The sequence below is a fragment of the Clavelina lepadiformis genome, chromosome 3, assembly GCF_947623445.1.
Source record: "Clavelina lepadiformis chromosome 3, kaClaLepa1.1, whole genome shotgun sequence".
Classification (NCBI taxonomy): domain Eukaryota; kingdom Metazoa; phylum Chordata; class Ascidiacea; order Aplousobranchia; family Clavelinidae; genus Clavelina; species Clavelina lepadiformis.
This window is the reverse complement of record NC_135242.1, coordinates 8,903,365-8,917,698: the sequence shown is the minus strand read 5'-3', so window position 1 is coordinate 8,917,698 and position 14,334 is coordinate 8,903,365. Positions and strand designations below refer to the sequence as shown.

General features: G+C 35.1%; 2 protein-coding genes across 5 annotated transcripts; one reads left to right on the top strand and one right to left on the bottom strand.

Annotated features, from left to right (window-relative positions):
* Positions 1-1,536: 1,536 nt before the first annotated feature.
* LOC143449745 (phosphoglycolate phosphatase-like) lies at positions 1,537-4,577 on the bottom strand. 2 transcript variants are annotated; one of them, XM_076950060.1, is made up of 5 exons: positions 4,241-4,577; positions 3,525-3,597; positions 3,125-3,235; positions 2,441-2,913; positions 1,537-2,256 (listed from the first exon to the last, which is right to left on the bottom strand). In XM_076950060.1, exons 1-5 carry the CDS (start codon positions 4,269-4,271, stop codon positions 2,051-2,053), a joined length of 894 nt encoding a protein of 297 aa, XP_076806175.1. In that variant the 5' UTR covers positions 4,272-4,577; the 3' UTR covers positions 1,537-2,050. The 2 variants fall into 2 exon arrangements, with proteins under 2 accessions (XP_076806175.1, XP_076806174.1); XM_076950059.1 differs by having other exon boundaries at positions 3,525-3,600; positions 4,241-4,574.
* Positions 4,578-7,753: 3,176 nt separating this feature from the next.
* LOC143449744 (ceramide-1-phosphate transfer protein-like) lies at positions 7,754-14,248 on the top strand. Of its 3 annotated transcripts, XM_076950057.1 has the most exons (8): positions 7,754-7,808; positions 8,062-8,138; positions 8,313-8,392; positions 11,426-11,601; positions 11,717-11,897; positions 11,979-12,127; positions 13,121-13,297; positions 13,393-14,248. In XM_076950057.1, exons 2-8 carry the CDS (start codon positions 8,063-8,065, stop codon positions 13,418-13,420), a joined length of 867 nt encoding a protein of 288 aa, XP_076806172.1. In that variant the 5' UTR covers positions 7,754-7,808; position 8,062; the 3' UTR covers positions 13,421-14,248. The 3 variants fall into 3 exon arrangements, with proteins under 3 accessions (XP_076806172.1, XP_076806171.1, XP_076806173.1); XM_076950056.1 differs by lacking the exon at positions 7,754-7,808 and having other exon boundaries at positions 7,819-8,138; XM_076950058.1 differs by lacking the exons at positions 7,754-7,808; positions 8,062-8,138; positions 8,313-8,392 and adding an exon at positions 8,475-10,448.
* The last annotated feature ends 86 nt before the right edge of the window (positions 14,249-14,334 follow it).

Here is a 14,334-nt window from a genome sequence, read left to right as displayed (position 1 = left end):
GTAAAAATACGCTCACCCGAATACGTATGCCTGCATAAAAATTGTGGGCCTACATTCCCGTAAAAAGGTGTTGATCAAACAGGAATGAACAATTGAACATGTAGCCTACAATATATTGTACTTTGTGTGCAGTAGATGTACATTCTTACAATAAAAATTATAGGTACGTGTTTTCATTGTGAAATCTTGACTTTTTTAGCGTATTGCAAAATGCGGCGAAATGCGAAAGCAAATAAAACGTAAAATCAATAACAAAAGCAATAGTGCAATAAAGGCGACACAGCAAAGATCAACTCTAATTTATTTCTATCATCCTTTGTTTCGGGTGTAACTATATATGAAATACGTTAAGCTGGGTGAAATTTTCGCATGTGTTGATCGGATTCTTATGTTAGACATGCAAAGTGAGTGTTCTTTCAAACAAACACAAACACAACCAACCAAAATTTTACGTTGAAAGGTAATTCCCCTAATGCAAAACCACAGTTCAAGTTTTTGTGTTGATTAGATATTTAAATGAATAGTGAATTTTTATTACATGTTTGGGGGAATATTGTGCATGCACTTTATTTTATTTTACTTGGTATAGAAAAGAATCTGTATTGACCCCTGGTACCTTTTAGCCTTGGGCCAATCATGGTCTTAATCCGGCTTAAAACTGATTTATGATCGAGGAAGTACGGTTTGTGGTTTATTTACTGAATATAAGATATCGGTTGAAGGTGATATAGTATAGGCCTATACTTGTGGTGGGTGATGGCAAAAAGTGACGTTTTATTCAAACCCAACAAATAATCATTTTTAGTGTTTCTTTTATTCATTTTGCACCAACTATTGCTTGATATTTGGAATGAATGGTAAATAAACATAGAAAATAATGCAATCAAAGAATGTCTTATACTAAATAGCATTGCAGAAATGTCACAAGAAAGCGTTGCTCTTTTCCCTAAGATTCAACTCACGATAAATCTGCGAATCAATATATTTCACGTCATAGCCATTGCAGAACAAAAGATCAGAGATTAAGTCGCAAATCAATTTAATAAGCTTATACTTAATCACATACCAATGCTGTTTAACTAAACTTCCATTAATTAAAACAATCAAAAGTAACGTTTAATAAACTACACCAAATTAGATTTTCTTAGTCAGTTGATGTGCAACGGAACAACTTGAGAGAGTGACTAATTCACCGTAAACAAATAATGCAGCCTGTCGTTAAAGATAGGCGGTGAGGATATAGTCCAATCGGTATGCAAAAAGTTGATTTTAGCTATTTAAAGTTTTGTTGGAGTTAAATTTAGATTAGAAGGTAGATTTAGATAAGGTTTAGGTTACTATATTGTAACATTTAACTTAGATTACCAAAAAACACGGTGAAAAATAGATTTGAACGCACGTTTTTTCTGGTGAAGTAGTGGAAGCAAAAACTTTAACACTAATACAAACAACGGTTGTTCAGAAATATAACACATCGACTTTTGTTCATTGCATGTATTTAACTTGATCTTGAGCGTTTAGTATTTTGACAGGGAAAAAAGTGGCCTTTGTTTATTAAAGTTTATGCTCAATACAGCAGTGGAATTATACGCATTTGCTATTCTGCTAGTGTTTACAAACAAATTTACATACGTTATTTAATAAATATTAAACTAAGGTTATTAGACTGTCTTTACAAAAAAGTGATGTTTGTAAAAAGGTTATGACATGAATATAAAGAGAAAGGGCAAATACCGAAACACCAAGATAGTAATAAAGACAGCATAAAATTTCGATTAACGTCATTGGATTAGTATCCAACCCGTCAGGTTAAACAATATGTTGAAGGTTAAAGGTTAGGGCCTATTTAGCATTGATATCGAGTCTTTGTGTATGCCTATTTTTCATTTCAAAAAAATTATGCATGTTGGAATCCCCCTTATTAACTTATAGGTTATTTTCCCTTTTAAATCTAAGGTATTTACATATACTTAATTAAAGATTTAGATGCAGGTACGTGCACACAGTGAAGAGAGTATGAACTTTTCTTACTGCGAGCGCCAATGAAAACTTAATTCTGACCCATGTTATTAATGCCGTTGCTCGTTTCAGTGAGCAAATCTGGATTCAGAATCAGAGGCAAGCTTTTTTCAACGTTGTGCACAATTACGTCCGCTTCTGGTATCAAATCACTTTTGTCGCCAACTCCAGAAAGAACTCCGATTACCAAACCGAGACCACTCCTTTTTCCCATTTCGGTGTCGGTTGGCGTATCACCTTTAAACCATATGTAAAGGAAATATTATTATTTAGTTATCACCTACAAAAGGACGTTACAGCGGTATTCCCGTGGGATGGGACAGCCCAAAACTGGCACAGAATGGTGTGGGAATGGGAGTCGAGACAGATAAAGTGTCGCGTGGGAAGCCTGGTTTAATAATTAATTAAAGATTTGCTTTACCTATAATTGCGGTGTGCTTCTCTTCTACTCCCAGTTTGGTGCAAATAAAATGGACGTTATCTGGGGCCGGTTTTGGTGTGTTATGTTCGTCGTCACCGCAAATGACGTAATCAACAAAGTGACTTATTTTCAAATCTTCCAGTGCATGCATAGTACTTTTCCTGTTGTCTGAAGTGCAGACAGCTATTTTGATGTTGGAATCTTTCAGCGCAGAAAACACAGGCGTGACATCACATGTGGCCTCGACGACTGGCTTCATGGATTGCAAGTTTTTGCAAACATCAAAAACAATTTTGTATATCTCATCATAGCTAAATGGATAGTTTTCGCTTAATATACTTGCGAGATCAGTATGAACATGGGCATGGGTGTTTTCTGCCAACGGACCTTTGCCGATTTTTCCAGTGACTGGGTCATAATTGAAAGAGCGGTAAGCCTCATTGGACACATCAAAGCCGGTTTTCTGTTGAAGTCTATGGAAAAACAATTAAAAAGCAACTGAGCAAACTTATGAATCAATTCACGCTTCCCGTTTTGTGTTTTCTTTATGCTGCAAAGAATTATGTAATAAATTAATCGCTTAGTTGACTACATTGTAAAGTCAGTCATTTGAATCTCTCCGCTATTGTTAACATCATGATCTTTATCAATAAATTTTGCAAATAAAATGGCGCTATCACAAACTGGTTAGCAACTTCTTTGCACCATGGCGCCCACATAGAATCAAAACTGGTAAGAGTGCCATCTTTATCAAAGATAACCAGCTTGATTGGTTCATTTGGATGGTTCCTTTGCCTGCAGCAAATGCCAATTATTTTAACTTATGCATCATGCATTCATTTTTAATTTGCAAAACATATTCTGTCTGCGAATTTGTTTGCAATACAATCCTGATCAATGTAATCACTCTAGTCTATAGTTATGTTTTTATCGCCATGAAACAGTTTTTGTTTAAACTATATGTTTGTTTGATCCAAGCCTTTAATATCCTATTTCTTATTTCCTACGCTAAATGATGCAATACCATTCTAAATGCAATACACATGTTACTTATACGTAGTTTGTAGTTACTATAGTATGTTACCGTAAAACAGTAGCTTCATAGGCTTTTGTTGTATGAATTGATGCCGCAGATAGCTTTGAATGATTCTTCAGAACTGCTGATAAAACATTAAAAGCACTTTAATTACTGGTAAGCGATGCCAAACAGCAGCACATTTCAGAAAGTACGCAACTAGTGTGTCCAATGTCTGCCCGGCTAACAATGTGCAAAAAACTTTCGGTTTTACGACTCAAAAACCGGGTTAAAGCGTCTCCAAATGAAAAATAACTTCATCTGTATACGTGCAATAGCTCCCATTTTATGGTGTACAATTTTGTTACGTCGTATGAAAAGAGTTTGAAACGCCGTACAATCCACTTACTAAATGTGCTACCTTGGTTATATAGTTGTTACAGACACAGTGTATAGCTATTGTTTATTTGTTACCGCTTATTACAGTGTATAGCCGATACATTGAGTCGCTAACAAGAAAATGCGATGAAAGAAGAAAAATGAAGACGAACGGGAAGTAATGGGAATGCAATGCAAATGTGTTTTACAATAGTTTTTAGCTACAAATAAAGTAACGGTGATAATACATGATCGGTAAAACTTGTTACTTTTAAATTTGACGTTGCTCTGTTTACAAGTTATGCAAGAAAACATTTGACATGATGGTAAAATTTTAACTTACAAGTCAGGCAGCATTAACCGTGCCCCTACACCAGTGTGTCCATGAAAATGTAGGCTATACTTACAGCTAAGAAGCGACGCCAAAGTTGACCTCATTTTGCAGTCGACCTAAAAACTCTCAAAGCTTTGCAGGGCAAGTTAAACTAGCCTTAAAATGGAGAGAAGGTAACTCTTACAGCTTGAAGCTCTAACATAGGCAACCCAATTAACCTGCTCATCAACATGCTGCGTTAACCAGCGCGCACACACAAATACACACCTATTCGATTCTTGTCGTTTTTTTGTGCAACCGCAATCACTAACTACACTTCGATTTGAACTTACTATCGTGGCATGGCCTTAGGACAAAAAGCTGCGCACAAAAAGCTGCGTCATTCTCGATTGCGATAAGTGCATCTAAACTAACTTATAGGGTGCTCAGTACGTTGATACGAGTTCGAATCGTGAGCAAATATTTGAAAAACAGCGTTTAACGAGTTATACTTTGGTGAGTATATAGCGATAGGCATTTAGCTTCCACAAGGCAGCATGCTTGAAAACAACTGTCACAAAATTATAAAAATGCACTTAGTTCTTATATGAATCACTAAGTAAGTTCTCTAAGTAGCCCCTTTCTCATATGAATCATATGAACTCTGCTGTAATAACAGATTTTAGAAAATGCAGGACAAAGCTCATAAAAACTTCAAAACTATTTTACCACAACAATTTCACTTAAACTTCATATAATTATGCTTTTTCCAAGGAAATTTTTTCAAATGAGTGTTATTCAGCGACGTCACTAATCAAACTATACTGTATACAATACAGTATTTTATTTTAACTTTCGAATAAATGTAAATCAGTGCTGACATCTAGTGACACTTCGATCGAAGCAGAAAGATGATATATTATACCACCCGAAAGAGTCAAATCAATGATAACGCTTCAAGCATTCACGGTTGTGTTCGTTGCTTTGTTTTTACTATGCATCATTGATGGTCAAACAATATTTGCAGTGGTCATTAGACCATATAAACTGTGCGCAACGGAAATCTTTTGAATCGAGATTTTTACCAGCTTTTCGTTAATCGAAAAAAGCACCCCAAGGCTTTTTTTCGAAATTGGTTTGTTTGTAACGCCTCAACTTAGTACAGTTACAAAATCGAAGTTGGAAGCCTGAAACCGATTCATTTTAGTTTGATTTGAGTCAATTCAAGTAAAAGCGTTTAGAAGCTTTTCTGAGGTCATACTATGGGTTGTGTTAAATTGATTCTCATAACGTCATGACTGTCTACAAGTTAGTTCTATTTATACTTTTTACAGAGATATTTAATTTTTAAAAAAAGATCCATTTTTGTTACCTAAAGCTTAATTTTTAGCGTGACAACTGTCATAACAGAATTTGAATCATTTTGGACTTTGTCATGAGCAAAGTCGAGTTGTGAGAAAATGTGACTCGAGTCGACTGGATTCAAGTCAATGACTTGTGTCATTACAAGTTTATAACACTGATGAGTAAACAGTATAGCAGGGCTACTCAACTGGCGGATCTTTTCAGTGTTGAATCCGGACTTTATCTGTCTCAGTACTTACGCAATTGAAATCGTTCATCATTAGTTTTGTTATTCCTGCTTATTCAATTAATCAGAGTATGTAAGTGGTAAATTAATACCCATCCAGAGAATTCTTATATTATATACCGTATTTTAATACATTTGTATGACTGTAAGTTACTTCATGAAAGTTATAAAGGACCTAAGCAAATTTTGAACTTTTGTAACTGGACCTTTGCTAAGAATAGTTGAGTAGCCCTGCAGTACAGTGTATTAATCCTCGGGAGGTATACAACCATATTGTAAGTATTATGTCATACTTATCGATCCACCAACAGTATAAATGATCCGAGCAGTTACATTAGTGTTTTTCATTTTTCCTGTTCACAGAGCCCGGCAATTAAAAGTTTTTTGAAGTTTGCAGACCTCGACATAGGCCTACTACACAGATGATTCCAAAAACTTATTTCATTTATTGTTTTTGTGGGTGGAATGCTATAGGTCAAATGACCTTCATGTTAATATAGTACAGTAAAAAGTTGCTATAAGCTACTAGCCTATTACAGCAAATTTTCTGCCAAATTTGGTATATTACAATGCACTTTTTAATCTTTAATAAATTGTGTCATGTGTGCCACTGTACTTCATCTGCAACACAAATCCCCTCTTCACTCTTCGCGCGTTATACAACGATAACAACGGATTTGAAACTACTGCCAAGTTATAGAAATATACACTTGATGCAGTCATACAATTTTAGACATTTCACGTTTGGTAATTTGGTAATTCATAATTTGTTGATTTTCCGTAATAATTTTACAATCTTCACTTTCACTCCTTTTATTAATTTGCCTTGCCCATACGTTAAACATGTGTGTACGCATACGTTTGCACGAAATACACCTATGCATTTATGCTTTGGCGGCTTCCTCTAGGACCAGATTTTGCATGGTGCTCTGTTTTATCGAAAAAAAATCAGTTTCCATCATAAAATACAGTAAAAGCTTGAAGAAACTTTACAGAACCGGGCCAAATTGAAGTTCAGTAACTTCTTTCGTTTATTACTTCGGCTAATTTCAATTGCGGCGAATATAAAACTGCATGGAACTGTACGATAAACGAGAAAGTGGGTTTTTGCCCTGGTTGAAGGTCGGGCAGTGTAGAGTTACCCTATAAAACATCCATTAAAACAGGAAGGTTGTATGTGTTGACCCCGCTAATCATTTCACACGGCTACCTGGCCCGCTCTGAAAAACGTTTGATGACTCCCGCTGGTATGCCTTCACCATAAAAGCCTATTTTTAACAATAGGACACTTGACCTACGCACGATGAAAAAGTCACTTTTTAAAACTTGACTGAAGCCACAAAAACCGTTTTTCGCTTTTATACATGTGTGGGTTTGTTGGGTAAAACTATGTTAACTAATCCGTCAACGTTATGTTACGACCGTCAACAACCGTTTTTGCACAGTTGGAAGATAAGCACACAACGTTCATGATAGGGAACAGCTTAGTACACACAAAACTCAACATAAGTCCGTAGATTAGCGAACGATGAATGATAAAATTAAACACAACCTGGTAGATTAGCGAAGGTTTTTATGTGTCGGTAAGGCAATTTTATTTCAAGCTGGACGCTTATATCTATTCTATTGGCATCTGTTGAGGGGAGGTTATTTTCGTAACCGAAAACAATTGAACTATGTTTCAGTAAGGGTGGTTGTGTTCCCCGCAATTCAATTGTTTTATTTTTAATTTGTTAAATCGATTCATTTCCATCAGCAAAACATAAAGCGCTGTTTTGGATTTTAAATGACGAAAATAAGATCGCTGATTTGCTGTGAGGATAAAAAAACGTACGGAAGGCTAGTCGATTTAATAACCGTTAGCCGGTAATGCATCTACAAATAACCTTTCAAGATTCCATGCTTTAAATAATAAATCTAGTTGACATGTTTGCGGTAGATATAGCTACTTGCCACTAAATCGTGCAACGTAAGGGCTTTTGTGCACACTCGCTGATCAACAACAGCCACTGAGAAATCATTGGCAGCATTTGCAGGACAGCCGCCCAAGGCTTAATCATTCAGTTTAACAGTGAGTACGTGAAGTGTGTATTTACTGTGTGTGTGTGCAACAACGAGTAAACAATCGACTAGAGTTTTGATCATTATTTTGTTGAAAACGAGTTGGTAAATGTGCGACCTGTTTACTGCCTCACCGAAGTTTGTATTAATAATTTCATGGCTTTTTACGTGAGGCATTGGCTAAAAGTGCAGACCAGAAGGTGCATGCAGGGAATGTTCAACGCATTCCAAGTATATTCATTGTGTTCTGTTTTGAAGCGTAGAATGAAGAACAGTATAGCATATTGTATTCTTGGGACTTTGGCCATAATAGTCGTTCTGTCTGCTTTCCGTTGTTCAGGTATATTATGGCATAAGAAGGGATAGGTTAACTAGGATATGCTCCTTATGTTTCCCACTTAGTGAACTATTGGCGTGTACTTGCTGCACTTGTATAAACACTATTGTAATTACTCAGTTGCGATCGAGACGTTCAATCTTATTACTGTATTACTACTTTTTGTTTTCATGTTAGGTGGACCCTATACTACAAATATCAAAACGATTCATTCCAATGAAAAATCTGTTGAAGAGTTTATGTCTGCAGTAAGAGAAGTAAGGTTTTAGCGTAAGGTTGACATTATTTACTACTATTATTGTCAAAGAACTTATTATCAGATAAATCTGGATAAAAATGTTAACGAGTTCCAGCGACCAGCAGACCCATGGTCGTCTTTAATAGCCTTTCAACCTGTGACGACTTCCTGCACTAAATTGCACAACGTGTTCACGTCAACGATTTTATTTTTGCCGATAAGGGGGCAAAGTCCAGACTTCCTAAACTGTTGTTAATACAAGAAAGGCCGATTCAGCTTGTAGAAAGCAACTTTTCTCTATTTTATGTAATGTTCAACACCAATGACAAATCGATCGATTTTAATCAACGAGTAATCAATAAAAACACTCTATTTAGTTATGGATTAATGATAATAATGAGCTCTGTTATGAAGCGAATTAATCATTTTAATTATGCAACTGTATTTGTAGCCTAATACCATAATACAGTTCGTGTTATACTATCATTAACGCATATCATGCGCAGGCCTACGCCTAAGGTATCTATTAGTACCGGTAGCCCAGTTTGTTAGCATAGGAAGCTAGATAAACCAAGAATTTTCCTCTGAATGTAGGCTAAGTTCATCACGGTACGCAATTGTTTTAGTTAGATTTAGTAGATGTAGCTATAGCTTGTTATCGTAACAAACTGCGTTGCCATTACCAATATATGCCCATTTCATGAGCTAATAATTTAACACTTCGATCGTGTCAACTCAACTTACATAAATGACGTGGATTGGCAGACTTAGAAGAGGATTGATACACTAATTGAATGAACATTGAGATTTCATACATAGGCTTAAACACCAACTTACATTAGTGCTGAATCTCCAAAACATTTAAATAAGTTGTCATAACCTTGTTTTCTCATTGCGAGTGATCATTTTGTACACGTATTGTTATTCTAAAGCTAGTTTTATTGAAAACAAAGTTAATGACGTTTGTAAATTTTAACAATGTACTTTATTTGATACCTCAGCTCCTAGTACGCCAACAACGCCAGTACCGTGTTGTAGCTAAACTTCAACACACTCTCCACATCGCCAGAAATTAAATCAGATCTCATTAAAATCCTGAAAGGCTGTAAAGGTTGGAACGAAGAAAATAGGCCTAATAACATTGCTTTCAATTTTTGCCTTTTCAGCCCCTTTAGCCTTTCAGACGTTTAGTGTGTCCTCTTAAATCATGTAAATAAGGGTCAAAGCAAGTAGAAATTTTTACTAACAAATTGCACGCTTCACTGATCAAACTTTACTGTCGCATGAAAAACCTGATTCAAGCAAGCGAACAGGTCTGGCAAACAATGTTCGCTAGTTATAGAAAAGTAAATTTTACAGCGGTTTGAGTCCAACGCACTGGACTTTTTCGATCTGACTTCTAGATATGTGGTCAGTGAAACATGTGATGTAAAATGCGTAAGAGTTTGCATGTTATCTGTGGCATGTTACATGGGCTAATTTGTTTTGCATGTCAGGTAGAATTTAAAATAATTAAATAGAAACCAAATTATTATACTCAAACGTGTCCCAGATAACATGCAAAGTCTTATGTATTTTATATCGCATGCTACGTTGACCACGTAACATGACTTCACATCGAACAAGCCCAGTGTGTAGGATTGAAAGCGCTGTAAAATAAGAACTAGCCTAGGCAGCATTTTTCAAATTTTTTTATTGTGTGAAGGAATTTATATGTTACTTATCTGAGTGAAATCATTACAATCCGATGCCCAGAACGCTTGTAATTTAAAAAAGAATCAAAGTGGGTCAACACTTTCCATTAAGTATAGGCGATCAAAAAAATCTTGCCACACAGACAGAAACTCGGAATGGGTCTATTGCTATAACTGCTTTTATGGGCAGAAATTAAAGCATTTACTTATGTTTTTCTTGCCATTATTGTCTTTATAAGGGTTTTTCAAGTGGGCATGGTTTTATCTTATATTATATCTATTTAATTCACTTAACATTGATCTTGGTGTGAAACTTTGCTAGGAAGTAAGCTTTTTAGACCTCAAATGACCTCTAAGAAAAAGCCAAGTACAAGTTTTCAGGTATGGCAGTGCTATCAAGTGTGTCATGCAAAAGCTTAACAGGACCCCGTCAAACATACATTTCTCACTGAGACATAGGCCTAGGCCAGGGGTCGGCAACCTTTTGCACTTAAAGAGCCATTTTAACCGATATTCCACAAAATAAAAATCACTGGGAGCCGCAAAACTAGTTTCACAATAAAACGAAAATATAATAACTAAGTTAGTCTAACTGCTGCTAGTAGACTGCTAAAAACAACCTTTATGTTAATCGACTAATTATGACGTCACAACCAGAATGATTATGCTTTCAGTTACTATAATGTGCTCAGTGAGATAAAGACGCGAGTGTTCTTCTGTTTGTTTCTACTGTAGCAATAAAATTAATAAGAGCCGCATCAGAAGGATGAAAGAGCCGCATGCGGCTCCGGAGCCGCAGGTTGCCGACCCCTGGCCTAGGCCTACTAGGTTGTTATTTTTAGCTGCCAACCTTGAGCCTAACACTGTTTTACCAGAAAAATTTTATGTTTAAAGCTATTTTTATAGTTTCTTGTTAACCAAAATTAAATGTCATAACATAGTAACCTAGATCTACCTTTTAATCTAACTTCAGTAAACCCTTAAATAACTAAGATCAATTTGGTGCATTTCGATTCTTCAAACCTCACTGCCTATCTTTTATACAATGGTCTGTGTGACCTAGTTTCCATAGAATAGCTTATATCTTCAATGCTCTCTAAATTTTAATGAGTATCTGGTTAAACCTAAAACAACTTCAATCTTACTTTACTCAAACTTCAAGCAAATTTAACCATGAAAAGTTAAACGCTGGATGAAATAATTCAGATGGTTATTGATAAGTATACACTATACTATAAACATCCAAGGCAAAGAATTATTGTGCTATGCTATAAAACAGCTGCTTTGTAGTGTGTTAGTGTTTGTTTGTAGTAAATTTAATTCTTCCGGGTTATAATGTGAAAAATTGTGGTATTTAGAAAGAAGCACAGCTAGATTCCAAAACAACAAACATGGATGATGAATGTCCGAGTAAAGGCAAAAATACATTTTCAGCTGCCAACATGTCAGTGCTGTTTCAGGAATGTGCCAAGTCTAAGCATGCAAGAGATGTTGATATGGACCATTACCTTGCTGCTTGGGATGAATTAATAAGGTTAGTTTATTTAAATATATATATACGTTTGTTTATGATGAATGACTATACATAATTTGCAAGTTGCAGCTAACTATTTTTTGCTTTGAATTTTAAAATGATTGATAAACATTAGGTTTTTAAATTCAATGGGAAAAGCATTTTCTTTCGTGAGCTCAGATGTTGTAGACAAAGTGGGAATATTACGTGCGTTCCGAAATTCTGCTGATGCGAGCCATTATGAGACTATTAAAAAAATGATTGTGTATGAAAAAAATAGTAATTTGATAAACTACAAAGAAGCACCTTCAAAAAAGGTATATATCTAGTTGCCACCTCCCATTTTATCAGAAACACTGCGCCTGTTACAAAGGTTTTGTAGTTTTTCATATATTTAGGTGAAAGCATATGGATCTCGAACTCTTCTTCGCCTTCATAGAGCTTTAAAATTTCTTTTAATTTTGATTGGAAAGTTGGCTCGTAATGAAGATGAAGGAAAAGTATCGGTTATGGGTTACAATGCTTACCATGCCTCACCAATGGCAGAGTGAGTAATTTTCTTTATGCATTTATGTCTAGTTCAGCTGTTTTTTTCAATGAGATACTCAGGCCATGTCTTCATTACAGTAAATACTGTTTATACTCTATAGTGAGTAAATTTTTTTTGAAACTGGTAATAATTGGTGGTTATGTTTCATTCATATCATAAGCTTAAAGTGAGGAGCAAATCCAAAATGTTGATATTATATAAAAGAACACTACTCACTGAATATTGTAGTAAAATAGTTTTGAAAAATAATTCTTGGTTAAAAAATAATTACAAGCAAACGAAAATCGCAAAATTGACCTTTATTGTGACATAAATGAAGGCTCTTGTAATGTCATAGGTAATCACAGACAACATTCGCAATTTCATAAATTTAGCAATACCTGCTGTATATCACGTATGTATCTGTTATAGTTGTATAGATTGCCCTAACTGCCAATAGCGTGATAGGTGGCAGTCTACAGCCCAACCACGGCAACCGGTACGGTACCAATTTTCCAGGTAGCCCATGTGGTCCATAGGATACCGTAACTTCACGGACACAAATGATTGGGATGCCGGATTTTTTATATTCAAAACAATTGTAAATTATTCAGTTATAATGCATCACATTGCTAATTTTTTCACATGACACCTAATTGGACATAGGCTAAACTCCTATGACTGATATTGCCGATAACTACCTAACCACAAATTATTTCAAATTCAAAAAATGTTTTATGAGAATGTTCAGTTAATAGTATTCTTTCATACAAGAGTAACTTGTTTTTGGACTTGTCCCTCACTTTTAGTGAGAAATGTGAGATAAACATGGCAGGGCATAAATTTGGCATTCTTAGAAAAATTGTATTTTCTGTATGCATTCAGATGTGCACTAGACTAGTAGTAGATGTAGATTTATAAATTTTTTACTTATATAATCATTGCTCAATTGCCCATACTATTTCAAAATTAAAAGCATTCAACTTACAGTCACAGTTTATGTGTTGCAAGGTACCATCCATGGATTGTTAGGAAAGCTGTAGGTTTGGCTGTCTATATGTTGCCAGATCGGCCTGCTTTTATCAAACAGTTGTGTCAGGACATGTCCGAAGAAGAATTAGCAAAATCCATGCAAGTTTGCTCTGAGAGTATGGATGCAATTTTTGAATACACACATGCACTGTACAGGTAGATACATGGTTTAAATAAATTAGACATCCTTTTGATTACACATTGTGATATATTGTAATACTCTGTACTTGACCAAATTTGAAATCTTTTAGCAAATATGAAGTATTGGAAATACCATGATCATGAAACATACATGATGATGACAGGAATCTGGGTCTGCTTCAAGTTTTATAACATTTTGTAGTTGTATCAGTTTGTTGTTTTGGAAAAGATTACCACATGTCAGTGTTATCTTTTGATTATTTTAGTGAGGTTCTCTCCAAATGTTGCTTTCAATATTCCTTGTGTTAAAAATGCCCTATGTTAGCTTTTGTAGGATCCTATGTCGTACTTGCTTTGTTTCTTTGCAAACTGTGGAATTTAACATTTGCAAAACATCAACGGGCAAGCTCAGATGAAAACTTTTACCACTGTTTTATTCTCCCTCATGTCATGAAATTTTTTAAATAATTTAAAAAATCTATCTCTAGCAGAAACTGTAATGGGCCAAGTGACAAGGTAATTTTCGTAATATCTTTTACTAAAACTGCTTTTGTTTTGCCAAAAGCGTGAGTTGGCATAAGAAGAAAAGTTAAACTAATTAACATCTTATTGATTTGAAACGATCAGACTCATTATAAGTGTTGAACGTAACTGATAAAACGTCATTATTTGTTTTTTTTTGGGTGCAAGGCTGTAAGCACTTTCATCATTGCTTTACTATATTGGCCTAATATTTTCGCGCAATTATTTATCCATGGCTGCATACTATATGCATTGTTTTACTTTTGTCGTAACAATTCGTTGTAACGTTGAAGATGTTAGCCTACTTTCTGGCATTAAAAAATTCAGTTGATCAAACAAATAAGTGTTGAAGTCATGCACTTCAAGACAAGATTGTTAGTTTGAGTTGTGACTAAACATAGTGTCTATAAATGCAGTAGAATAGTGTATGGACGAAATTTGATTGCTGCTATAAATTTTATTTAGACACTTACGAAGTATTGCAGATTTAAATTTCCTACGCCTTAAATACAATTAAATGATTAATTAAA

Bases quoted from the DNA above. Each gene is read 5' to 3' on its own strand.
- LOC143449744 (XM_076950056.1), top strand. From the start codon at position 7,955: ATGGCTTTTTACGTGAGGCATTGGCTAAAAGTGCAGACCAGAAGGTGC. The intron at 8,139-8,312 runs GTATATTATGGC...TTTTCATGTTAG, and splicing joins GTCTGCTTTCCGTTGTTCAG to GTGGACCCTATACTACAAAT. The intron at 8,393-11,425 runs GTAAGGTTTTAG...TGTGGTATTTAG, and splicing joins TTATGTCTGCAGTAAGAGAA to AAAGAAGCACAGCTAGATTC.
- LOC143449745 (XM_076950059.1), bottom strand. From the start codon at position 4,271: ATGAGGTCAACTTTGGCGTCGCTTCTTAGCT. The intron at 3,236-3,524 runs GTAACATACTAT...CATTTGCTGCAG, and splicing joins TATGAAGCTACTGTTTTACG to GCAAAGGAACCATCCAAATG. The intron at 2,914-3,124 runs GTTTGTGATAGC...GTTTTTCCATAG, and splicing joins TGCAAAGAAGTTGCTAACCA to ACTTCAACAGAAAACCGGCT.